The following is a 22,442-nucleotide window of genomic DNA, read 5'->3' as shown; positions in this document are numbered from 1 at the left end:
ATGCATACATAAATATATATATAGAAAGAGGTTTGTGTTTACTATAAGCCTATGATGACATATTTGCTGCAAGGCTAAGAATTAAAACATGAACCAATAGTTATTACGTTACGCATGCATATTCGTAATGCCGTCGTTCGACCTTCATCTCACAAATTCCATTTTTTTTTTTTTTAATTTTCACAATTTTTGCACCGATTTTCCTCAGTTAAAAACCCAAAAACGGGCGATTAAAGAGCTAAGAGTCTGTTCTCCCACACTTTCGTCGCTGGAAAGATTTCTCTTTCATTGACCAAGGTCTAGTACTAAAACAGATATATATTATTTAATTGGAATTCATTATTGAGATGAGTATTATTTTTTTAATTTATTTATTGCGAACTATTATCCTCATCTATATCAGATGTTGTTTCATGACGTTTCGGCCAACTATTCATCTAACCTTCGTCAGGTGGTAACTGCAACGGGATAGGAACTCTGAATCTTCTAACTGAGTCCTCAACAATTACTGCCATCCATAGTTGTCGTCTCACCGCGTTTTTGGCCAAGTAAGCCTCTGGCCGGCTTTGGGAAGGATTGAAACCGCTATCTTCAGACAATTCTCACTTGAAACCATAAAGATTCAATGTCTCTATTCACCAAGTCACAGGCCCTGAAGAGCGATCAAGGTCGGATTTTTTGATCTTATAAATCCACGTTTATTTATTATCTGATCTTCCATAGTCGTGTTCGTACCGAATAGTATATATTATTTAATTGCAATTCATTATAGAGATCAGCAATTACTGCCATCCGTAGTTGTTGTCGTCGCACCACATTTTTTGGCCAAGTAAGCCTCTGACCGGCTTCGGGTAGGATTGAAACCGCTATCTTCAGACAATTCTTATCTGGATTCGTAGAAATTCAACGTCTCTATCCATTGCGCCACGGGCGATCAAGGTTGAATTTTTTGGTCTTATAAATCCACGTTTATTTATTATCTGATCTTCCATGTTCGGGTCCGTACCAAATGGTATATATATTATTTAATTGGAATTCATTACCCAAAGCTGACCAAAACGTTGTTGGCCGAAACGTCATTGGCCAAAACGTCATTGGCCAAAACGTCGTGAAACAACAACTAAGAAAGATGAGGATAATAGTCCGCAATAAATAAATTACTAGAACAAATACTACACCTTGCTCCAAGCGAAAGAATAAGTTGCAGGGAGTTTAGCAGCAAGATGTCTGTTCACATTACAATTGAACTTCTGCATGTCAATACAGTTGGGGGAGAAGGAAATCGGAAAAAGAATTCCAAAAGACACACTGTGGTCCTTAACCATGAAATTCTTTATTTGGCCAATCAACTCTGATGTTCTGACTTTCTTACTCCTTTACAAAGTTCTCCTCATCTTTTACAGACTCCCTGCCTTCCTTGAATGTCTACTCAACATACACAACACAGACAACATATAAAGAGAAACGTTTACTTTAAATATAGATTTACGTACTGAAAGGCATAAACATATATTCACATACATCTATTTGTAGACACTATCACACACACACATTATATATATATATATATATATATATACTTGTTTATTGTTATATTAACATGTTTACATCCCGCTGCTACAAACAGCCACTTGTTTCAATCAAACAACAGATACCATCAGGCAGCGACTTGACTATTCAAATGTTCAATGAATATTTGAATAGTCAAGTCGCTGCCTGATGATATCTGTTGTTTGATTGAAACAAGTGGCTGTTTGTAGCAGCGGGATGTAAACATGTTTATATAACAATAAACAAGTATTATCAGCTCTTTTTATTGAGCACTATCTAACAACCTCGTTGAATTCACTAGTCCATTACTTTTGAATAAAAAAAACCCCGAGTATATATATATATATATATATATATATATATATATATATATATATATATATATATTATAATAAATTCGTATTCCTGTCTGTTTATTAATTTATTTATTGCGGACTGTTATTCTCATCTTTCTTAGTTGTTGTGTTACAACGTTTCAGCAAACTATTCCTCTGGCCTTCGTCAGGTGGTAACCGCGACGTCGTGTATTTTAACAACTAAGAAAGATGAGGATAATAGTCCGTAATAAATAAATTACTAGAACTCATACTACACCTTGCTCCAAGTGAAAGAATTCCTGTTCTTGTTTACTTACCGATAAGTTTCTTTGGTCCAGTTTTGTACTTGTTAATTAGCTCCATCGTCCGCATAACGCTGGATTTGGGTTCACAAGTATCCACAATATCGATCTCTTGAAACGTAAAAAAAAAAGGAAATTTTAAAACAAGGAAAAATGAAATAGTTCTTTGCAGCATCTTTTACATTTGTATTTTGAGGAATTAACAGTAAAACCGTTAGAAGCGATATTGTTACGTAGGGACCCAACACGTTATAGACTCCATCACAAGAAACATAAGATAGGAATAGGAAAGAATTTTAAAATTTGTTCAGGTCTAAACAAAAGACCTTTATTCTTCCTTCTCCATCCACATATGCCTTCTCATCTCAGCTGTGACGTCACCCACATACCTCTAACGCGATGCTTGGTCTGTGCACATGATTTTTATGAACTTTTTCTTTTTTCCTTGCCACGACGTCACCTTGCACATGGCTCGGTCATTTACATACAACTGCCATATGCACTTCTGCGTTCTGTTACAATGTATATTAATGTATTTTATTTTTTACTAGCCCGTTGCCTGGGTGTTTGGAGGTGTAAAAAAAACAAGTGGTAGTAGGAAGGCAGGCTCGAACCCGTGACATGGAAGCAGAAAAGAAAGTGAAAGAAAACCTGACGTCTTACCCCTATGCCATGACACGACCGGAACTTTAAAGCATTCAAATTAAATGTAGTCAATGCAAAAAAGATGACTTGCATAAATGGCATTGCTTTAAACCTCCTACGAAGGTCATTTTTAATGTGGGGGGGGGGGAAACTCCCCCAAAAAGGGGGCACTCTGGCAGTATCCAAATAAATAGCAATTGTCTCAGTATGAAGGGTTTCCCCTTCATTGACCAAGGACCAATTGCAGAATAGACACTACCCGGGCGAAGCCCAGGTGCTGGTGGTTGTTTTCAATTAGTTTCGCTCCATTTATACGAAAAAGACAAACAAACACTCGAAACAAATAAATTTTTTAAAACATGATCAAAAAAAAAAAGATAGAGACGATGTCCGTTTGCGAATCTGAGATATTACGATCTAGGAAGTATAAGAAAACTTCTCCCGGATACTAACCGGCACAAGAAGTTCGACATAACAAGCCTTTCGTGGACATACACAAATGCGTGCGCACATTTTGTCTTTTATATATTAGACTAGTGAGGGGTACCCGGCGTTGCCCGGGTGTTTGGAGGTGCGTGTGGAAACTCCCGGGGGGGGGGGTTAAAAAAAAAGTAAGTATGAGGATCAAACCCGAACCCTTGAGACAAAGTTGTAAATTAAAGTGTGAAAAAAAAAACGTGTGACGTTAACCATTGACCCACCACGAGATGCGAACGGAAACACGTTCCAATTTATTTAATTACTTGGATTTGGCAGGTGCCCGTTTTAATGACTTAATGAGATCAAGTTTGACTGTGAGATAGTATAGTATTTCATTTACTGCGGGAACGCTTCCCAAGATGTTATAGGAAAAAGACTAACCCACATGCGGCGAGCGACAAATGTTGAATATTTATCGTCCTGAAATCGAGCAAATTAAATAGACAGGCGAGCTTCGTTGTTAACTCTGAGATATTACGATTTATATGTGATATAAAAAGTTTTAAAAAGTTGTGAAGCCTTTTGTAGACACACAGAAAAAGCGAACACACATACATTTTCGCTTTTATATTTATAGATTTAAGTTTTTGGATATTGCATTTTTCGGAATAAACCCTTTCATCAAAGATAGGAATTCTTTCATTAATATCACTATTATTAGACTTTCTTAGTAAAAATTAAAAACAGGCAAAAGTTATAGAATAAGTATTTCATGCTAGTTTTATGATTAAATATGATTAGATTTGTACTTATTATTGCATTAAATACTGATCTGTATCAATCCTTATTAATCCTTAACTGCATAGAATGGATACCATAACACTTAGTTCGCTGCACCTCATCGTAATAAAGATTCATACAAAATTTCAGCCAGTTGGATTTTCAGAGAAAATTTCGGTACTTCTGCACTTTAGTGCCCGTTTTTCCGTGAGTCTCGCTCGGCAACGCCCGGTGGGCGACAGAAACTGTACGGAAGTCAATAAAAATAAAAAACGAGAAAGAAAGAAAATAAAACAAACAACCTACCGTAATAATTTCATGAATTTTACTGTTTTATTTATTTTTATTGCAACTGTGGGTTTTTTTTCGGGGCGGGGGGTAATAAAAGTTTTCTTTCTTTGAATTAGTCAACAGGTATATTTGTTTTTGTTTTGTGTATTTTATTCATTAAATTAATGAAAAAGAATTTATAGAATTTGGGGGGGGTATCTAAAAATTTTTCGTTAATTTTTTTTCAATGAAACAAGTGTACTATTTGGGGGTGGTATTTAAAAAAAATTTAGAAAAGTTTGCCGACAATGGCATTGTTTTCTTTTTGTTGTTGTTTTTTTTTAATGTATTTTTCAGCAAAATAAAACAAGGAAATAGTCTTGGCAAATATCTCTCAAGAAGAGTGCATCCAGGAGACAAGCGCCTGCGTGTTTGTGTGTTGTGTGGGTGCGTAAGAGAGACGGACAAAAAGGAAAGACTTACCTCGGGGCCGACCGAAAATAGAGAGAGAAAGATCAAGATGGCGGCCACCGTCTTTTGTAAAGGATGATATCTTGCAAAGTCACACGAATTCTCGCAATATGCAAATTTACCCGGCCTGCAACGGCCATAAAAGCGGGTGATTGAAAGACGTTGGGAGAGCGATGATTGACTTGGTCGGGAATCGCGTTGCTGTTGCTTCTCATGCCATGTGGGTGTGAGCATATCTAACCATTGGTGGGACCGTTCTGAGTAACCGTTCGCGTCCATCTAGGTACCTTGCTAGTTGGATTCCATGCAGAACCGGTGTTTACTGGTTATTGAATTGCTTTACGTTGCTGCAACATTATACATCTACAGAGAGCGCAGTACTTGTAAAGGATTTTCCTTACACATTTTCTCCAAGCTATTTCGGCTATTTGCCCTCTAGGACTATGACCGAGTCGAAATTCGACTTAAAGCTCATACCCGAGTTTGACGGGTCCATGTCCATTGTCGACTGGGTTGAAAGGGTCGAGCTGACGTGCGACCTTTGTGAGGTAAAAAGGGTATACACTATGATTCCCCTGAGATTGACTGGGGGTGCCTTGAGTGTGTATCAGCAACTCAGTGCTGCCGAAAAGGGAGATGTCACCGCAATTAAAGCTGCGCTGTACAAGGCATTCGCCATGGATCCTTGTATGGCCTATGAAAAAATTTGCTTCCCAAAAACTTCTACCGGAGGAAAGCGTGGACGTTTTCTTCGCGGAGTTAAAGAAACTCGCAGTCCTATTCGGTGGAGGGGTGTCGCGATTGTGGCGGACCTTCCCACTCGGGTGAAGCAGCTACTGAGAGCCTCAACCAGCGTTTCAACAACGCCCATGGAACACTTGATGGAACGTGCTCGAGCCATCATCAAAGATAAGGAGGACCTCGGGGAACCAGTTGTGATGGCGACACAGACAGGCCAGATTGGCGCTCGGGAGATTCCGAATCAGAACCCTGCAAGCAATGGGAAATGTTTTCGCTGCGGCCGACGCGGACATTTTGCAAGGAATTGCACCAACTTAATAGTGGCGGTTTGGGGCATCTAACCCAAACATGTGCGGAAAACGTATCAGGGGAGAGGACGTCAGCGCCGCCCTGCTCCCCAAGCAAAATTTGAACAAGGCGCAACCAGTGATGACCGTCGACGTAAACAGGATACCCAGCTCAGCACTCCTCGACTCAGGCTATTCGCATACTATAGTGAGCGCCAGGCTGTGTCCAAGTTGAACTAAGAGAAAGATCAAAGTCACCACGATAGGAGGCAAAACCCAGACATGCTGTAGAGCTGGAACTGTCAAGATCTAGACGGACACCGGTGTAGCCACTAAGATCAATGTGCTCGTGACCCAAGGAAATCTCCTGGGGTTTGACCTGTTGCTCGGATACGATGCCATCAAGGCGCTGGGGGGAGTCGCAATTCATTGGGATGGAAAAGTGCGATTCTTGGAGGCCCCAGTGTGTGCAGCGCTCCACATCGATCGACCGGATTTTACAGTGGACTACGACTCGCGCAAGAGGGCCTTGATTGCATCTTGAAAGTAGACCGAGGGAAGGGCACCGACTAAACTCAAGAATGGGGTTGCAGAGTACCCTATACCCAGTGAGGCCCTAGCAGAATACGATAGGAAACTAAAGGCGTGGATCCAAGATGGCTGGTTAATCCCCTACCCTGAGGACAAGCTTGGGCCTCCCAAGGGTCTAATACCCTTGATGGCAGTAGTCCAGCATAACAAGTCGAAAGTACGGCCGGTGCTGGACTATAGGGAGCTTAACAAGCATGTTGAAGCCTACACTGCCGATGCTGACATATGCGCCAGCAAGTTGAGGGAATGACGTCAGAAAGGCACTAATGTCTCGATATTGGATTTGCGAAAAGCCTATTTACAGGTGCGAGTTGATGAGACGTTGTGGCCGTTCCAGACAGTTTGGTTCCAGGGGCAGAGGTACTGCCTTACACGCCTTGGCTTTGGCCTAAATGTGGCACCACAGATCATGAAGCCTATTGTCAACAAAGTATTGTCCCAAGAAAAGCCCATGAGGGACTCAACGTCAGCTTACATTGATGACGTATACGTCAATAAAGATGTACTGTCTGCGTCATGTGCCAAAGAAAAGTTGGCTCAATTTGGTCTGGAATGCAAGAATCCCGAACGTTTGAGGGAAGGAGCACGTGTATTGGGATTGGATGTTTATGAAGAAGATGGCACCCTACAATGGAGGCGTAGCAGTGAAATTCGAAACATCCCCAACATCCTTACAAAGCTGACCGTTTTTTCTTGGTGTGGAAAACTTGTTGGTCACTTACCGGCCTGTGGCTGGCTCCGCACAGCTGTTGGTGTAATTAAACGCAGAGCAAATTTAACAACCACGGGTTGGGATGACATATCCGATGATGTCCGATTAACTCTGATGATTAAAGAGACACTGGAGAGAGTGAACAAGAAGGACCCTGCCTGTGGGCGGTGGTGTGTTACTGGAGACAACGTAGGTGTGTGGGTTGGTGCCAGTTCTTTGGCGTTGGGAGTATCGCTGGAGCAAGGAGGAAACGTATTCGAAGATGCATGTTGGCTGCGGCCCGTAACAGATTCTCAGCATATCAACCTGGCAGAGCTGGACGCCGTTGTAAAAGGGATAAATCTGGCCCTGCAGTGGCAGTCTAAGAAGTTGACCTTTTACACAGATTTTCTGTGTGTCTACCACTGGGTGTCTGACACACTTTCAGGACGGACACAAATCCGTACCAAGGCAGCAAGCGAAATGTTAATACGGAGAAGGCTAGACACGCTAAAAAACCTGGTATCTGAGTATGGGCTATCACTGAGCGTCACTCTGGTGCCATCACATTGTAATCGTGCTGACCAACTGACCCAAGTACCTCACAAATGGTATGAAGCCGCGAAGATGGGAATGGAGATTACTGCTCGATCGTGTGCAGTTCGACCCATGTCAAATACAAAAAATTCATGCACAGAGCGGACATCCGGGTATCAAGAGGACCCTTTATTTTGTGAGGCGCGTATACCCAGCAGTGACCAAGATGGATGTCAGACAGATCATCAGAAATTGTGAGGCTTGCCAGTCTATTGATCCTGCACCAGAGCGATCGCAGAAGGGTCGATTGGAAGTTGAGGGTGTGTGGCAGCGGCCGGCCATGGATATTACCCATTACAATGGCAAGCCCTTTCTAACTCTCATTGATTGCAAGCCTACAGGATTTGCGGTGTGGCGGCAGATGACCAGACAGGATTCGGCAAATGTTGTTCGCCACCTATCATCCATTTTTTCTGAGCGAGGTGCGCAATGATGCAGCGTTTTGTAGCCAGCAAGTCCGGCAGTTGTTAGATGAGTGGGGCGTCCGACTACGGTTGAAAAATGTGCGCATGTGCCATCAGGAAATGGCATTGCTGAAAGAAGCCATCGCAGCATCAAGAGAATTGCTTTTTTTTTTTTTTTTTTTTTTTTTACACAGTGATCACCACTTATCAAGGCCCGGAAGCCACTCAGGGATAAGGGTTCTTGCAAGTACATCACGTTAGTGAGGAGATTTTATGAAGTTTTTAATTAGGGGGGCGGTTCATTAGGAATTTGTTAACATTAGACTTAAAGACACCCAAGTTGTAGTCCGGAGGGAAGCAGGCAGACGGAACAGAGTTCCACAGGCGTGCAGTTCTAAGAAAGAAGCTTTGCTCATGAAATCCGCGTTTTGATTTAGGCACAGATATAGAGTGGGGGAAATTTTTCACAGTGGATTCAGCTAGACGGGTGATTTTTGTGAAAGTTTGGCGAGAGGGGACCAGAGATTGGAGTTCAGACGAGTACCTGCCATGAAAATAACAATAAAACAAGGATAGGCTCACAACGTCTCTTCTGTGGGAGAGGGGTTGCAGGGTAGAGAAAAGGGCATCCCCCACTAAACCACGAAGTCTATTTTGTACTCTGTCAAGGCATGATAGGCTGTTTTTGGCAGCTCCTGCCCAGATATGGCAACAGTATTCCATCCTTGGCCGTACTTGGCTTTTATATAGATAGAGAATTGCATCAGTAGTGAGATATCTTCTGGAGCGGTAGAAGGATCCCACCATCTTTCCTGCGACCTTGGCAACAGACTTGATGTACGTGTTCCATTTCAGATCAGGAGTAAAGGTCAAACCCAGAAGCTTGTCAAAACACGGGGCCTCACCCAGACGAGAGCCATCCATCACAATTGATGCCAGCTGGGGATCAGAGCGTTGATGATGTAAGGATAGGAGTTTGGTTTTAGATGCATTAAAGGTAACTAGCCACATCTTCCCCCACTGAACCACGCGCTCGAGATCAGAGGAGAGAGAATCAGAGAGAACTTCGTCATTTACAGCCTTTGATGTGTTGCCGTAGATGGTCGTGTCATCAGCATAGATGTCAACGAATGATTTAAGTATGTGTTTAGGGAGGTCATTGATGTAGATCAGGAAGAGAGTTGGGCCGAGGATTGACCCCTGAGGGACTCCAGCATTTATATTGCAGGCCTCCGATTTTTGTCCATCTACCACTACTCTTATGAGCCTATCGGAGAGAAATGATTTAATGATTGAGAAAACATTTCCAGTTATACCGTAGCTGGAAATCTTGTGAAGTAGACCCTTATGCCATACTTTGTCAAAGGCCTTTGATATGTCAAGAGCAATTGCCCTAGAAAGGAAGCCTTTGTCAAGAGATTCACTAATCCTGTGGGATATAACCGTCAGCACATCTGCAGTAGATCTTGCAGAGCGGAAACCATATTGTGTGTCACTAAGAAGGTTGTTTCTGCTGAGGTGGTTGACTATTTCTCTATTTAATATTGATTCCAGTAACTTACTCATAACACAGAGAAGACTTATTGGTCTGTATTGAGAGGGAGATGACTTATCACCTGAATTCTTAAATACAGGGCAAACTGATGAGGTCTTCCAGGGGGTCGGAAAGCACTTCTCCTTAAGGCAGCGCTTAAATAGTTTCGTAAGTATGGGAGCAAGTTCTGGTTGAAGCTTTTTTAACACTATAATTGGGATGCCATCAGGGCCAGTTGCTTTACTGGAATCTAGGTTGTTTATTAGCTTGGCGACCTCATGCACGGATATTTGTATATTACCTAGCTTGTTCTGTGTTATAGGAGGAAATATGGGGAGTTGATGGCCTTCGTCGCATAGGGTAGAATTAGCTGCAAAGTTCTTTGCAAATAGTTTGGCCTTGTCTGACGCTGACGAGATAACCTCTGGTCCATTGATAATGGTTGGGATAGAACGCACACTTCTGTTCAGGATCCTATTTGTTATTTGCCAAAACTGGTGGGAACCAAGCCGCTGATCAGCTACCTTGGATTTAACAGACTGGGCATATAGCTCTCTTGCATTTTTTATTACTCTTTTACAGTGGTTGCTGGCAGTCCTGAAAGCAGCTTTAGTCTCAGTGCATCTATTACGTTGGTAGTTATGGAAAAAGTGATTTCTGTGCGCGATAGCAGCAGCACATTCTGGGGAGAACCATGGCTGGCTGTTAGGTTTTTGTTGGAATTTTTTTGATGGTATGAATTGGTCTATGCCTACAATTAACCATTCGGTCAGATCTGATACTATAGAGGACACTTCCTTTTTAAACATGGAGTGCAGAGGTAAATCAGATATGAATGTACGGAAGCTATCCCAGTCAGCCATAGAGTATCGGTATACAGTACGGTGGAGGGGTACGTCTGATGGCTTCTTACATTTTGTTTTTATCTTAACTGATACGACGGAGTGGTCGGAGGATCCTAAAGGAGAATGAACGGTACATGAACATAGCTCAGGGGAAGTTGAAAGAAAAAGGTCTAAGAGGCTTGCATATTGATTGGGTGTATCGGGCACACGGGTGGGTTCGCGAACAATCTGAGTGAGGTCATAAGCAATGGCAAAATCATGACAAAACCTCCCCTCATCATCTGTCTTATTTGAATGGGTCAGCCATTCCACGTTATGGACGTTGAAGTCACCACAGATGTGGATGTTAGCCGAGGGATGTGAAGACAGTATGTGGTCTATTTTCTCAGATATGCTCTTAAAGATAGTAACTCCGCTGTTGTGGGGCCTATAGAGGGCAAATATAAATGCAGTGGTGTTAGCAAGTGCAACCCTGAAGCACATATAGGGTAAATTAGGATCTTCTCTAGAGATATCCCTGCCACATGGGAAGCCATCCTTAATGTAGGCACATATTCCATGCCCATGGCGATCTTGGGAGTCAGATTTAGCTGTTAAATTGGAGTATCCATTAATTATGAACTCATCTAGGGAAGTGGTCGGCCCTATTCCAGTTTCACATAGAAATAATATGTCCGGTTTCGTCTCCTGTAATTGGGTTTCAACCTCTGGAAGGTTGGAACATAGACCCCTGATATTGGAGAAGGAGACCTGGTAGTAGGGGTCTACGCTGGAAGATGGGGTTCTAGGTTTAATCGAGTTTTTATTCTGGAGATATTTCATGTTGAGGTTTGGGGATTTGTGGAATAGGTCGGCATACTTGGTTAGAGCAGTACAGAGAGGGAAAGTAAGAGAGAAAAAGAGAGGAAATTTTTTTTTTTTTTTGTAGCACACGAAAAGGTAAAGCCGTAACAATTACCCACTAGTATGGCATCGAGAGGCCCCACCAGAGACTACTGCATGGTCCAGATCCACTCACCAAATGGCAATACAGCAGTCCCAGTACTTTGCGCCTGCTGATAGGACAGCCTCCTTAGTGGTTAATCCAAGGTTCGGGTCCCTGACTATCAGGCGGATAACGTCAGCCCAGACAAAACGTTTACCTCCAGCACCCTTACTAGTGACATGGCAACAAGGACAGACAAAGACAGAAAAATATCCGACATCTCAGACTACTGGTCACCAAGTAGTACCGACCTTTAAGCAGCTTTTTCTTCACCCTTTGTCAGAAACATCACTCATTGAATGAGGACTGAATGACAAAATAGGAGAAGCGAGAGTTACTGGAGCTGCCGATAACACATCCACTGTATTATCTACTCTCCAATGCTGCCAATGATAATATCTGGTTATTGAATTGCTTTACGTTGCTGCAACATTATACATCTACAGAGGGCGCAGTACTTGTAAAGGATTTTCCTTATACATCTATAGGAGACGCAGTAATTTTAAAGGACTTTCCTTACACATTTTCTACAGATATCGCACTCTCGCCATAGATTTTTGTGTGCAGCCATTTCGTACGCCCACAAATATCTAAAGCGTATAATTATAGATAGTCTAGGATGGGACCTCTTGAAAAAGGCGCAAGAAGGTCCAGTGTCTGCAGTGGTCATTAGTGCATCCACAGCCGTCAGTTACACTTTGTTGTTTCAAGATGCACTTTCGACAACATGTTTTACACCTTCTCTCCGTTGCCAGCATCCGGTTTTCCTGACAAAACGCGAGGACTGTTTTTGGAGATTTACAAATAAATTCCAGCCTTGAATGATTCATTTTTCTTCATTTTCACATGTTGGAAATTACTAAAAGAAACTTGCCTGCAGTCCTTGGCAGAAGAAGGGAAATTTACTCATGATTCCCTTGCAATATAGTAAACTGTTGTTGTATAACGGCCACTCTCATTGGTTGAAGGAGTACACATAAGGTGTCACCTGGAAAAAGGATAGCTGTTTTTTTGGCGCCCATTTTCCTCTGTTGTTTTAGATTGTTGAGTTTCTTCCCTCTTTAAATCCGATCACTGTACTTTTGTTACGAGACCATTGGACGTAATCTATTTCCTGCAGCGAAAGGTTGCAACATAACCATTGTTGCAACGCTGTATAAGTGGACTATTAACTAAAAAAACTCTTGGCTGCGAGAGGAACCTTCTCCGCCCCCACTTGTTGCTTGAAGAAACACAATAACACTCTTCCCTTTCTTTTCTTTTCCTTTTAAACTCTTTCTTTTTCTTTTTTTTTTCTTTTTTTTTGCTTCCAACTTTTACCGTCTGCTCGTCTGCCCGCGTCTCTTTTCTCTCACTCGGTACAATCCGGCGGTTTCCATCGTTCGCAAAGCGTTGCCGAATGAGACTCACGGAAAAACGGGCACTAAAGTGCAAAAGTACCAAAATTTCTAAAGTAAATATGGTAATGTAGTGAATAATCCTTTTTAATCCCTAAATGCGCATCAAACGGATACCATAGTACTTAGTTCGCTGCACCTTTAGAGATATTTAGAATTGCCTATATTTTTTTTTTAATTTTCGTGATGAGGAATTTTGAACGAACCCGTGGCATAGTGGATAAAGTACTTAGTAAATTTCGGTCGAAAAGTTACACTCTTCTGGAGGTCTAAGGTTCAAGATGGCTGACAGACCGACACCATACTATGTTCCACGGATTAAAAAAATGGTCCTATTTGAAATTTTGTGCAGATTCCCGAGTTCGACAGAAAGATTTTCCGGGTTCAACAGAAAGACTCCTGAGTTCAACAAGATACACCTGAAAAAGGTCAGAAGTTACATCGGCCGAAACGTTGTGCAAAAAAATACTCAAGATGAGAACAGTAGTCTGAAGAATGCAAAGAATACGTATACTTAGAATTGTTGCATTTTTAAGAAGTATTTTTGCAAGATAGACAAAGAAATTTTGATAAGAGGATATATATTAGGTACGTGCAAAATGAATGCCGATGCTCAAATGTATAAACGTTTTGACCTCTCTCCTGACTTAAAAATTCATCAAAAGTCAAGAAATTAACCAATTTCAACGAAATTTTCAGTATTTATCATATAATGATCACGGAATATAATAAGGATGGAATACTGTTGCCATATCTGGGCAGGAGCTGCTAAAAACAGCCTATCCTGCCTTGACAGAGTACAAAATAGACTTCGTGGCTTAGTGGGGGATGCTCTTTTCTCTACCCTGCAACCTCTCTCCCACAGAAGAGACGTTGCGAGCCTGTCCTTGTTTTATCGTTATTTCCATGGCAGGTGCTCGTCTGAACTCCAATCTCCAATTTTTCGTGAAAGATTGGCGAGGGGGGCCAATCTTTCACGAAAAACACCCGTCTAGCTGAATCCACTGTGAAAAATTTCCCCCACTCTATATCTGTGCCTAAATCAAAACGCGGATTCCATGAACAAAGCTTCTTTCTTAGAACTGCACGCCTGTGGAACTCTGTTCCGTCTGCCTGCTTCCCTCCGGACTACAACTTGGATGTCTTCAAGTCCAATGTTAACAAATTCCTAATGAACCGCCCCCCTTAATTAAACACTTCATCAAATCTCCTCACTAACGTAATGTACTTGCAATAACCCTTATCCCTGAGTGGCTTCCGAGCCTTGATAAGTGGTGATCACTGTGTAAAAAAAAAAAAATAATAATAATAAACCTATTTTTTTTACTTTAAATCGTAGTGAAAATGTATTATTTACCAATGTTATGACTTTCAGTAGTAAAAAAAAAAAAATGCATGAATTATTTTTTTTTTTTTAATGAAAATAAAGTATCGTAAATTATAACAATTAAAAAAAAATAATTTTTACAGGAATATTATGAAAAATATTATGAAAAAAAAAGCCCCTAAAATCCGTATTAATGAATTCGATATAACTCGAGGAAAAATTAATTTGTCGAACTATCGATATTACTATTGAATTAAGCATTGTTTATTTAATATTTTCACACACAAAAAAAAATAATTGCAAAAAATATTTCTACTTTTTTTTTTAATTACAGGTTTCGCATAATTTTTATATGCAAGATTCTTATATTTTCCTTGCTTGCATAAATGTGAAACTTTCGGTCTAACATAATTTTTACATCTTGAAAAATTAAAATAAAAAAATTGAATAGGAACATAGAAAAATAATGAAATTAAAAATGGTAAAAATGATACAAACGTTCGGGATAGGAATGTACGGATTCACGTCTGGGAGAAAAAGAACATCAGTACCCTCCCTACCTCCTTTTAACTACATGACGTCATTTTCAGACAGCCTTTTGTCTGTCTAAGATTTAGGGCTTCTGTATAATCCATGTTTACAAAACTTTCGTTTGATGCGATTTTGCGAAGGACAGAAGGCCTCGCTTTTTGGAGCTAATTAAGTTATTTTTTGTATAAACAAGATGTTTTTTATTTAATTAAATATCTTAGAACTTTACTTTACTATTTATCTTCTAAATAGATCCAGGAAACTAATATTTATCTTTTAAAGGATTTTTACAATGAATTTATTTAACTTCAAAGTTTAGCTGAAAAATTTCGTAGTGAAAACATATTTTATAAGTGCTTTTTGTTTTTGTTTTTTTTTTTTTGCTTTTTCTCAGGTGTACAAATATTTTTTTCCTTTGGGAAATTAACTTTAGTCTTTAATCTTTCAAATACAATCAAAAAGTAGTCAGAATCCTTAAAAAAAAAATTATGATAAATCGGCTTCCAAAACTATGTCCCCATATCTTTATTCGGACATTTGTGGGAACATGATGAGAATTAGCAACGAACCGGATGTTAACGCATCCACCATGAGAGACAAAATGAAAAATCGTCTTTTGCACATGGCTCCACGCATCGCTTCCGCTTGGGAAGAAAAAAATAAGATAACCACAAATTAATTATCGACCAATGGCAGAGCTCCGCGCCTAAAATACACCCCTCAAATATCACAGTCGCTGGGAGCCGGTTTGCCACTATAAAAAGAGGGGACCAAAAAAGAAAAGAGGAGATTCGCCCTGCTGCGTCAGTGAACGCACGGACGGATTCTCCCACCCGACCTAAAGAGATGAAAAAGAAATAAGGCACCAGTAAACTGAAGCCGACTACGCTCTCATGTTATGGGCCAAACGCCTTCAATTCTAAACAATGCCTAATTCACACAAACCAAAGAAGTAAGGAGGAGAAAGAAGACGAAGACGCCGGGCTGCTAGCGCTGATGAAAGAAGTCACTCGCTTTCCAGTTACAAGCCAGGACACGCTTCACCGACAGCAGGATGATCAGCCTACCCTAACCCTCTCCATCGTCCAAAAGATAAGTTATATTTTACGAACATTCATTCCTTGTCAATTCATACATACCTAAAAACATTTTACGAACATTCATTCCTTGTCAATTCATACATGCCTAAAAACATTTTACGTACATCCATTCCTTGTCAATTCATACATATCTACAAACATTTTACGAACATTCATTCCTTGTCAATTCATACATACCTACAAACATTTTACGAATATTCATTCCTTGTCAATTCATACATGCCTACAAACATTTTACGAACATTCATTCCTCGTCAATTCATACATTCCTACAAACATTTTACGAACATTCATCTCCTTTGTTAAATCACATTCCATCCTACGAACACTTTGCCTCTCCTAAAACAAATTGTTGGTAGTAAATAAAGTCAGTTCTCAACCTTCAATATTCGTTTGTCTTTAATAATATGGAGTCAGAATCTCCACACTTCCAACGTTATTCATTTCATAGATTCTTTATTGTGGCCTCTATGGCATCCTTCCTGTAACAAAAATGTGTAAGGAAAAATTCAAGATAGCGCCCGACTCTCTCTTTAACACGGTAAGTTCAGGAAAAGATGTTATAAATGTTGCAGCAATTCAATAACCATTATACACCGGTTCTGCACGGAATTCAACAACGGTAAAATATCCTCACACGGCACGAGAAGCAACAGCCACACGATTCCCCGGCCAACTCAATCGTCGCTCTCCCCACATCTTTCTCATCACCCGCTTTTATCGTCGTTCTAGGCCGGCTAAATTTGCATATTGCGAGAATTCGTGTGACTTTGCGAGACATCATACTTTACAAAAGTCTTTCTTTTCTATTTTTGGTCGGTAACGCTGAGCTGGTCTCGAGGTAAGTCTTTTCCCCTCATCCGTCTCTCCCACATACCCACACAACACGCAAACACGCGGGCGCTTATCTCCTGGATGCACGTTACACTTCCCACCTCTAATCCTTTTTTCCATAAAAATCCAGGCCATACATTTTTGCCGGTATCTAAAATATATTAACAGACTAGCTGGACATTTCGCTTATCTCCTTCCATCCTCCCTAGTAGACATGGTCCCAAATAGTAACCCCTTGGGGTATTTAGGTCGGGCTGTTTACACTACGCTGAGTACTCTCGTAAAAAAAAATACCAAAAAGAATTCAAAACCCCTGTAAACCTTGAATTCAAAACGAGGCTTGCTTTGCCAAAAAAAAAAAAAAAATGATTCCGCCATTTTTTTTTTTTTTTTTTTTTTTAAATCCGCTCGGAAAAACTGAATTTTTGAGAGCAATAAAAACTACTTGAAAACGCAAACAAATGAGCCAGGTAGGTATAAAATTAACTTTTCTTGGCTACGGTAACATTGTAAGAAATTCTGTAGAAATAAGCAAGCTCTTTATTGGGCGGTTTGTCCAGCCACGGATTTATTTGAACCAATCAAATTCCATGTTATAATTAACTGCCGAGAATGTTTTTGGCGCCAAAATCATCCTTTCAGCTCACCAGAATTCAAAAAGACGCAGAGTTGGATGGACTCGAATTTTCACTCGAAGCAGCGAAAGTACTTTATTGCTTTGAGACGTTTTAATACCCAAATGTGTGGCGAAATGTGTGGCGAAATATCATCATTTGCAACCACCAATGCCCTTATGTGGGGCGAATTTATATATATATATATATATATATATATATATATATATATATTTTGTGTACAGAAAGTTGTTAGTTGAGACAGGTCATTGGTACCGTCGGTTTCAAGCCCGATAATAAGGCCCGTTTAAGGTATCCTCATCAAGCTCTCTTCAGCCAATATTCGTCTAGATAGACGAATATTGGCTGAAGAGAGCTTGATGAGGATACCTTAAACGGGCCTTATTATCGGGCTTGAAACCGACGGTACCAATGACCTGTCTCAATTAACAACTTTCTGTACACAAAATATAAGTACGCTCTTAAAATTTGGATTTTCCTTTTAATTGAGCACTCTGCTGGAATTCTTTTTCCAAAAAAAACTAATCATATATATATATATATATATATATATATATATATATATATATATATATATATATATATATATGCACGCTTTGTGCTCTGTGAATCCATTGACTTTCTTCGTTTCAAATTAATGCCTGTCAATGACGAATTTAAGGTTTGACCTGCCTTGTTCGCTATTGGACTGAATCAAAGAGGACACCACGAGGCTACCCGACTAACAGTATCCATACCTCAACATTCAACCTGCACATTTCTTCGTCAACGAAATTTTCGACCCAAACTTTATCGAAGACGAACTATTATCCCTTCAGGGAGGTTACCAGCCCATAGTGGCAGATAACTGAAGATGACACAACTTTTGCAACATGGACCTTTTTGCTTTAATAAAATTTACCTTGGAGTTTGAAAGGTGAGCCTGTTGTAATTTCTGTTTGGTTTTCTTCCATCAAGGGCAAAAACCTTGGGAGAGAAATTCTCACAGCATTTATTTCTTATATATATATATATATATATATATATATAGTAAGTTATAAAATATATATGGCGATTAAGCTACACTGAATATTCGGCGTTTTATCCACTCTAGGATTCGTCAGGCTTATGCGCGAACCACAGAATTCGCGCATAAGCCTGACGAATCCTAGAGTGGATGAAACGCCGAATATTCAGTGTAGCTTAATCGCCATATATATTTTATAAATTACTAACTAGCTCTATCTACGTATTGAGCACTTTTGAAGTAAATACTTAAAGTTTACGCATAAATCTATACTTTCGTATATTAATTTTATGTGAGTAAATGAAGTAATTATATTATATATATATTATATTATATATATATATATGAAAATAGAATGGAGGTGGAAGGACCTGAATACTCAACGTTTCGTCCGATTTATGCGGGCTTTTCCAAGAGGGATGGATCAATGACCATCCCTCTTGAAAAAGCCCACATAAATCGGGCGAAACGTTAAGTATTTAGGTCATTCCACCTCCATTCTATTTTCATATCGTCGGATTTAATCCAGCTAAAAAGCACACACACACACACACACACATATATATATATATATATATATATATATATATATATATATATATATATATCTTAATGCAAAAGGAAAAGAGAAATATCAATTCCACATTCCATATATATTATTTTTTTTAATTATTTTTTCTAAATTTTTGCTAAATTACCGCCCCTTACATTCAAGTGACAACGTGCCTTGTTTTGGGTGTATAAGAATTTAAAATAAAATTTTTTTAAAAGATATAACAAAGATGAGCACTAATTACTTACCGAGCTTAACACCGCCCGTGTAGTTGTCGGCGTTTAACTTGTTCAACATCCACTTCAGCGCCTCCGTTTCGTAGACAATAGTCGGGACGATTATTTCGCATTCTGTAGGGTTGGTTAGTTCGGTAAGAATCCCAATGACTCCAGTCTGCATCGACGAACAAAGGTGCAAGAGTTGGAGAAACACGACAAGCAATCGTAAGAGGTTCCTAGTAGAATCCAATTTCGGCAACCAATCAAATGTTGCCGCACAATTACGCCGCATCGTGTTCGCACTCTCTTGGGGTTTACTCTCTCTATTCTCTTTATTCTCTTCCTTAAAAAAAAAAAAATGAATCAATCAGTCAGAATAACAAAATTGTGGTACTTGTGCAGCATAACGTGTTTTCTAACAAACGCATTTCAGGTGAAAACATTATTACGCACTAACATGTCTTGTCGAAAGCAATATAAACCACCAATAATTGGATCGATATATTTCTATCGATTCAATTGGATAATATATTTATAAACAATTTCCATTTTTTTTTTTTAATTTTTGGTTCTTTATCCAACTTGATAATCTTCTTCTATAATATAAATATCACCTGTCTTTTTAAAATGTATGTATGTATGTATGTATGTATGTCACGTTTTTTTAAATGTATGTATGTATGTATGTCACGTGCTACTGGTACCATGTAATCCAGTACTACCTGCCTCATGTTTGGTGAGGAGGGCGGCTAGTCTCCCTGAAGGATTAAAAACAAGACCTTCCAAATGGCGAATTAACTCTTTTTCTGGGTCAACGGCCAACTAGCACCGTGTATATTTGTGTGTATATGTGTATTGGGGTGGAGAGGGCTCCCGTAAGCCGTGGTGAAGGCAACCTTTCTAGGAGAAGCAAATCTCTGATTTAAAAAACCATAAAGCAGAAGACCATTACCCGCATTAAGCTGGTCTGCAATTTAATTTGTTGCTGGCTATCTTGCTCTTGCTTGTTGCTGGATCTCAACATTTTGAACCGAGAGAGAGACTTAGCTGTCGTACAAAGCTAAGACTCTGTAACATCATATTTGTATAGATACTCCCTCAGGCATTTGGGCTCATGGATATTAAATGTCTGAGGGAGTGGCACTCGTCTGACAAGACGTTGCAATCATCATCATGTATGTATTATGTATGTATGTATGTGTGTATGTATGTATGTATGTATATCTGCTAAAAACTTTCGAGAGGGGCGACAATTTTCACGAGATCAGTATCGTTTTGGAGCTCGACTCTTCGGACGACAAATATCGAAAAATTTGACAAAAACATTAATTCCTTCACCCTTAACTGGGCATTTTTCTTCAAGGAGGAGTCGCTTTTTTGCCGATATTTTCGAAAGTCATCCTCTCTTTTCAATTGTTTAGCCTTAATTTAAACTACGTCTCTTCTGCTTTGGCGATGGACGCAACAGTAAACACGTCACGTTTTTTTTTTTTCGCATTCTTTTCCTCCTTTGTTCGGGTTCGAGCCTACCTGCCTACTACCACTTTTTTTTTTTTTTTTGCACAACACACACCTCCAAACACCCGGGCAACGCCAAGCACCCAGGCCAGTATATTTATAGACAATTTTCATTTGTTTTAATTTTTGGTTCTTTAAGAAAGTTTTTTTTTTTTTTTTTTTACTCACGTTCGCCCCTAAAAAGGCATACCGCTATTAGAAAGTAAGTGGCCTACTATTTGGGACCATGCATAGGAAAGATTAACAACATGCTTGTTTACGTTACATTTAAACTTCTGCATCTCAATACAGTCAGGGAAGCAGGTAGCAGGAAGGGAATTCCAAAATTTAGCTGTTTAAGGGAAGAAACTACCAAAGTAGAAACCTTTCTGGCATTTAGGGACCTCAAAAGTGAAGGGGTGATATTGTTGTTGTCAGGGATATGTACGTCGAGGGGACACAAGTGCAACAGTTCATCAGAGCACATTCCATTAAAATATTTGTAAAACAGGCACAGAGATGCAACATTGCTGCGACGAGACAGGGGTTGGAGCTTAGTTGACAAAGTGGGATATATTAGATTGAAAACCCTTTTTGGACCCTATCCAAGAGGGAGAGACTAGTGGTAGATGCACCAGCCCAGATGTGGTAATAATACTCCATGCATGAGTGAATAGTTGCCTTGTAGGGGTACAGGATACTCTAAGGTCTGGGTAGTCTTCTGGCTCGATAGTGGCAAAAATTTAATTCCGACCATAGTAGGGCTGGATGATCCGAGATGAGGCAGGTTTAAAGGTTGCAAAATGATCGCTAGTTGAAATAATACGACGCATTGACTCTCTGGTGAGATGTTGGACTAGCCCTGAAAGGAACCAACGACCCCCGCATTCCACAGTGGCCCCCGTCCGCAGCATCCCATACAACACGTCCAGATTTGGAAGGTGCATATATGTCGGCAAGCAACAGGTAACAGCGAAAGTGCTCACCAAGGTACTGCTAGCAACCTATCTCGTCATGTAACACTCATGTAACACTCATGTAACACTCTAAACGCAGTATAAGAAAACTACTAGCAGACAGGGAACACCGCAGAACAAAGACGACGACGGCACCCATCAGAAGCCTCTTGAATGAAGTGGCGTCGACCAAATGACCGAACCAAATGACGACCACCTAGTCCAAGCATGTTCAATATATAACCAAGGGCCAGCCATCCACCACTCCTCAACGTAAAATGGCAGAATCCAAAACGTCTCAGGGTAGAACCGACCTTCTTGGACCTCCACCCCTCTTCCATGCATTGGAGCCTCCTTTTTTACCACAATAGAGGGAAATCATCTTCTTGGCAGCAGCTTTGGCAATGTCTTCAATGTATTTGTTCCAGTTCATATTGCCTGTGAATGTTAAGTTGAATATATTATCTGGACCATTCATGATGTTTGGTAATTCTTTATAAATCTCTAAATATTTAACAACTAACTGAACGCCCGGCGTTGTCCGGTCGTACAATACACTTAAACATGATATTTTAATTCATGCAGATTGCGTATATATAATTATAGAATCAATCCTCTATAGAATATTATATTTTATGAGGAATAATTTGCCCGGTGGACTAATTCGCAAAAAAAAAATTAAAATAAAATAATAATGATAATGTTGTTCATCAAATGCCGTCTGTGTTTGTTTACAACATCACGTCAGCTGATTGGGAAAAAGAAAAACAGTTTCAAGCATTATTTCTCAATCATTTTTAGTTGCCTGCAAGTGACTCTATAAGTCACTCCGTTGGTCGGTCTGTCGGTCGGTCTGTCCGTAACACTTTTGTGCTTGGCCTTTTTGATTAAGATCAAAGGTCTGTTGTTAATACATGCTGTTCTTAGCTTTTTAAGCTTTTCTTGGCCTTTTGGTCA

At 39.9% G+C, this 22,442-nt stretch overlaps 1 protein-coding gene across 1 annotated transcript in view; it reads right to left on the bottom strand.

The window, feature by feature from the left end:
* The window catches only part of LOC145259103 (uncharacterized), a 185,365-nt gene that overhangs the window by 100,378 nt on the left and 62,545 nt on the right, over positions 1-22,442 (bottom strand). The window contains exons 2-3 of the mRNA XM_080116758.1: positions 19,063-19,375; positions 2,186-2,281 (exon numbers count right to left, since the gene is read on the bottom strand). Coding sequence (XP_079972884.1) covers positions 2,186-2,281; positions 19,063-19,324 — 358 coding nt within the window. The 5' untranslated portion in view covers positions 19,325-19,375. The remainder of the gene's footprint in view (positions 1-2,185; positions 2,282-19,062; positions 19,376-22,442) is intronic.

The sequence above is a fragment of the Euprymna scolopes genome, chromosome 34 (assembly GCF_053919585.1).
Source record: "Euprymna scolopes isolate OS-2025 chromosome 34, ASM5391958v1, whole genome shotgun sequence".
Lineage (NCBI taxonomy): Eukaryota > Metazoa > Mollusca > Cephalopoda > Sepiida > Sepiolidae > Euprymna > Euprymna scolopes.
This window is presented reverse-complemented; position numbering and strand designations above follow the sequence as displayed.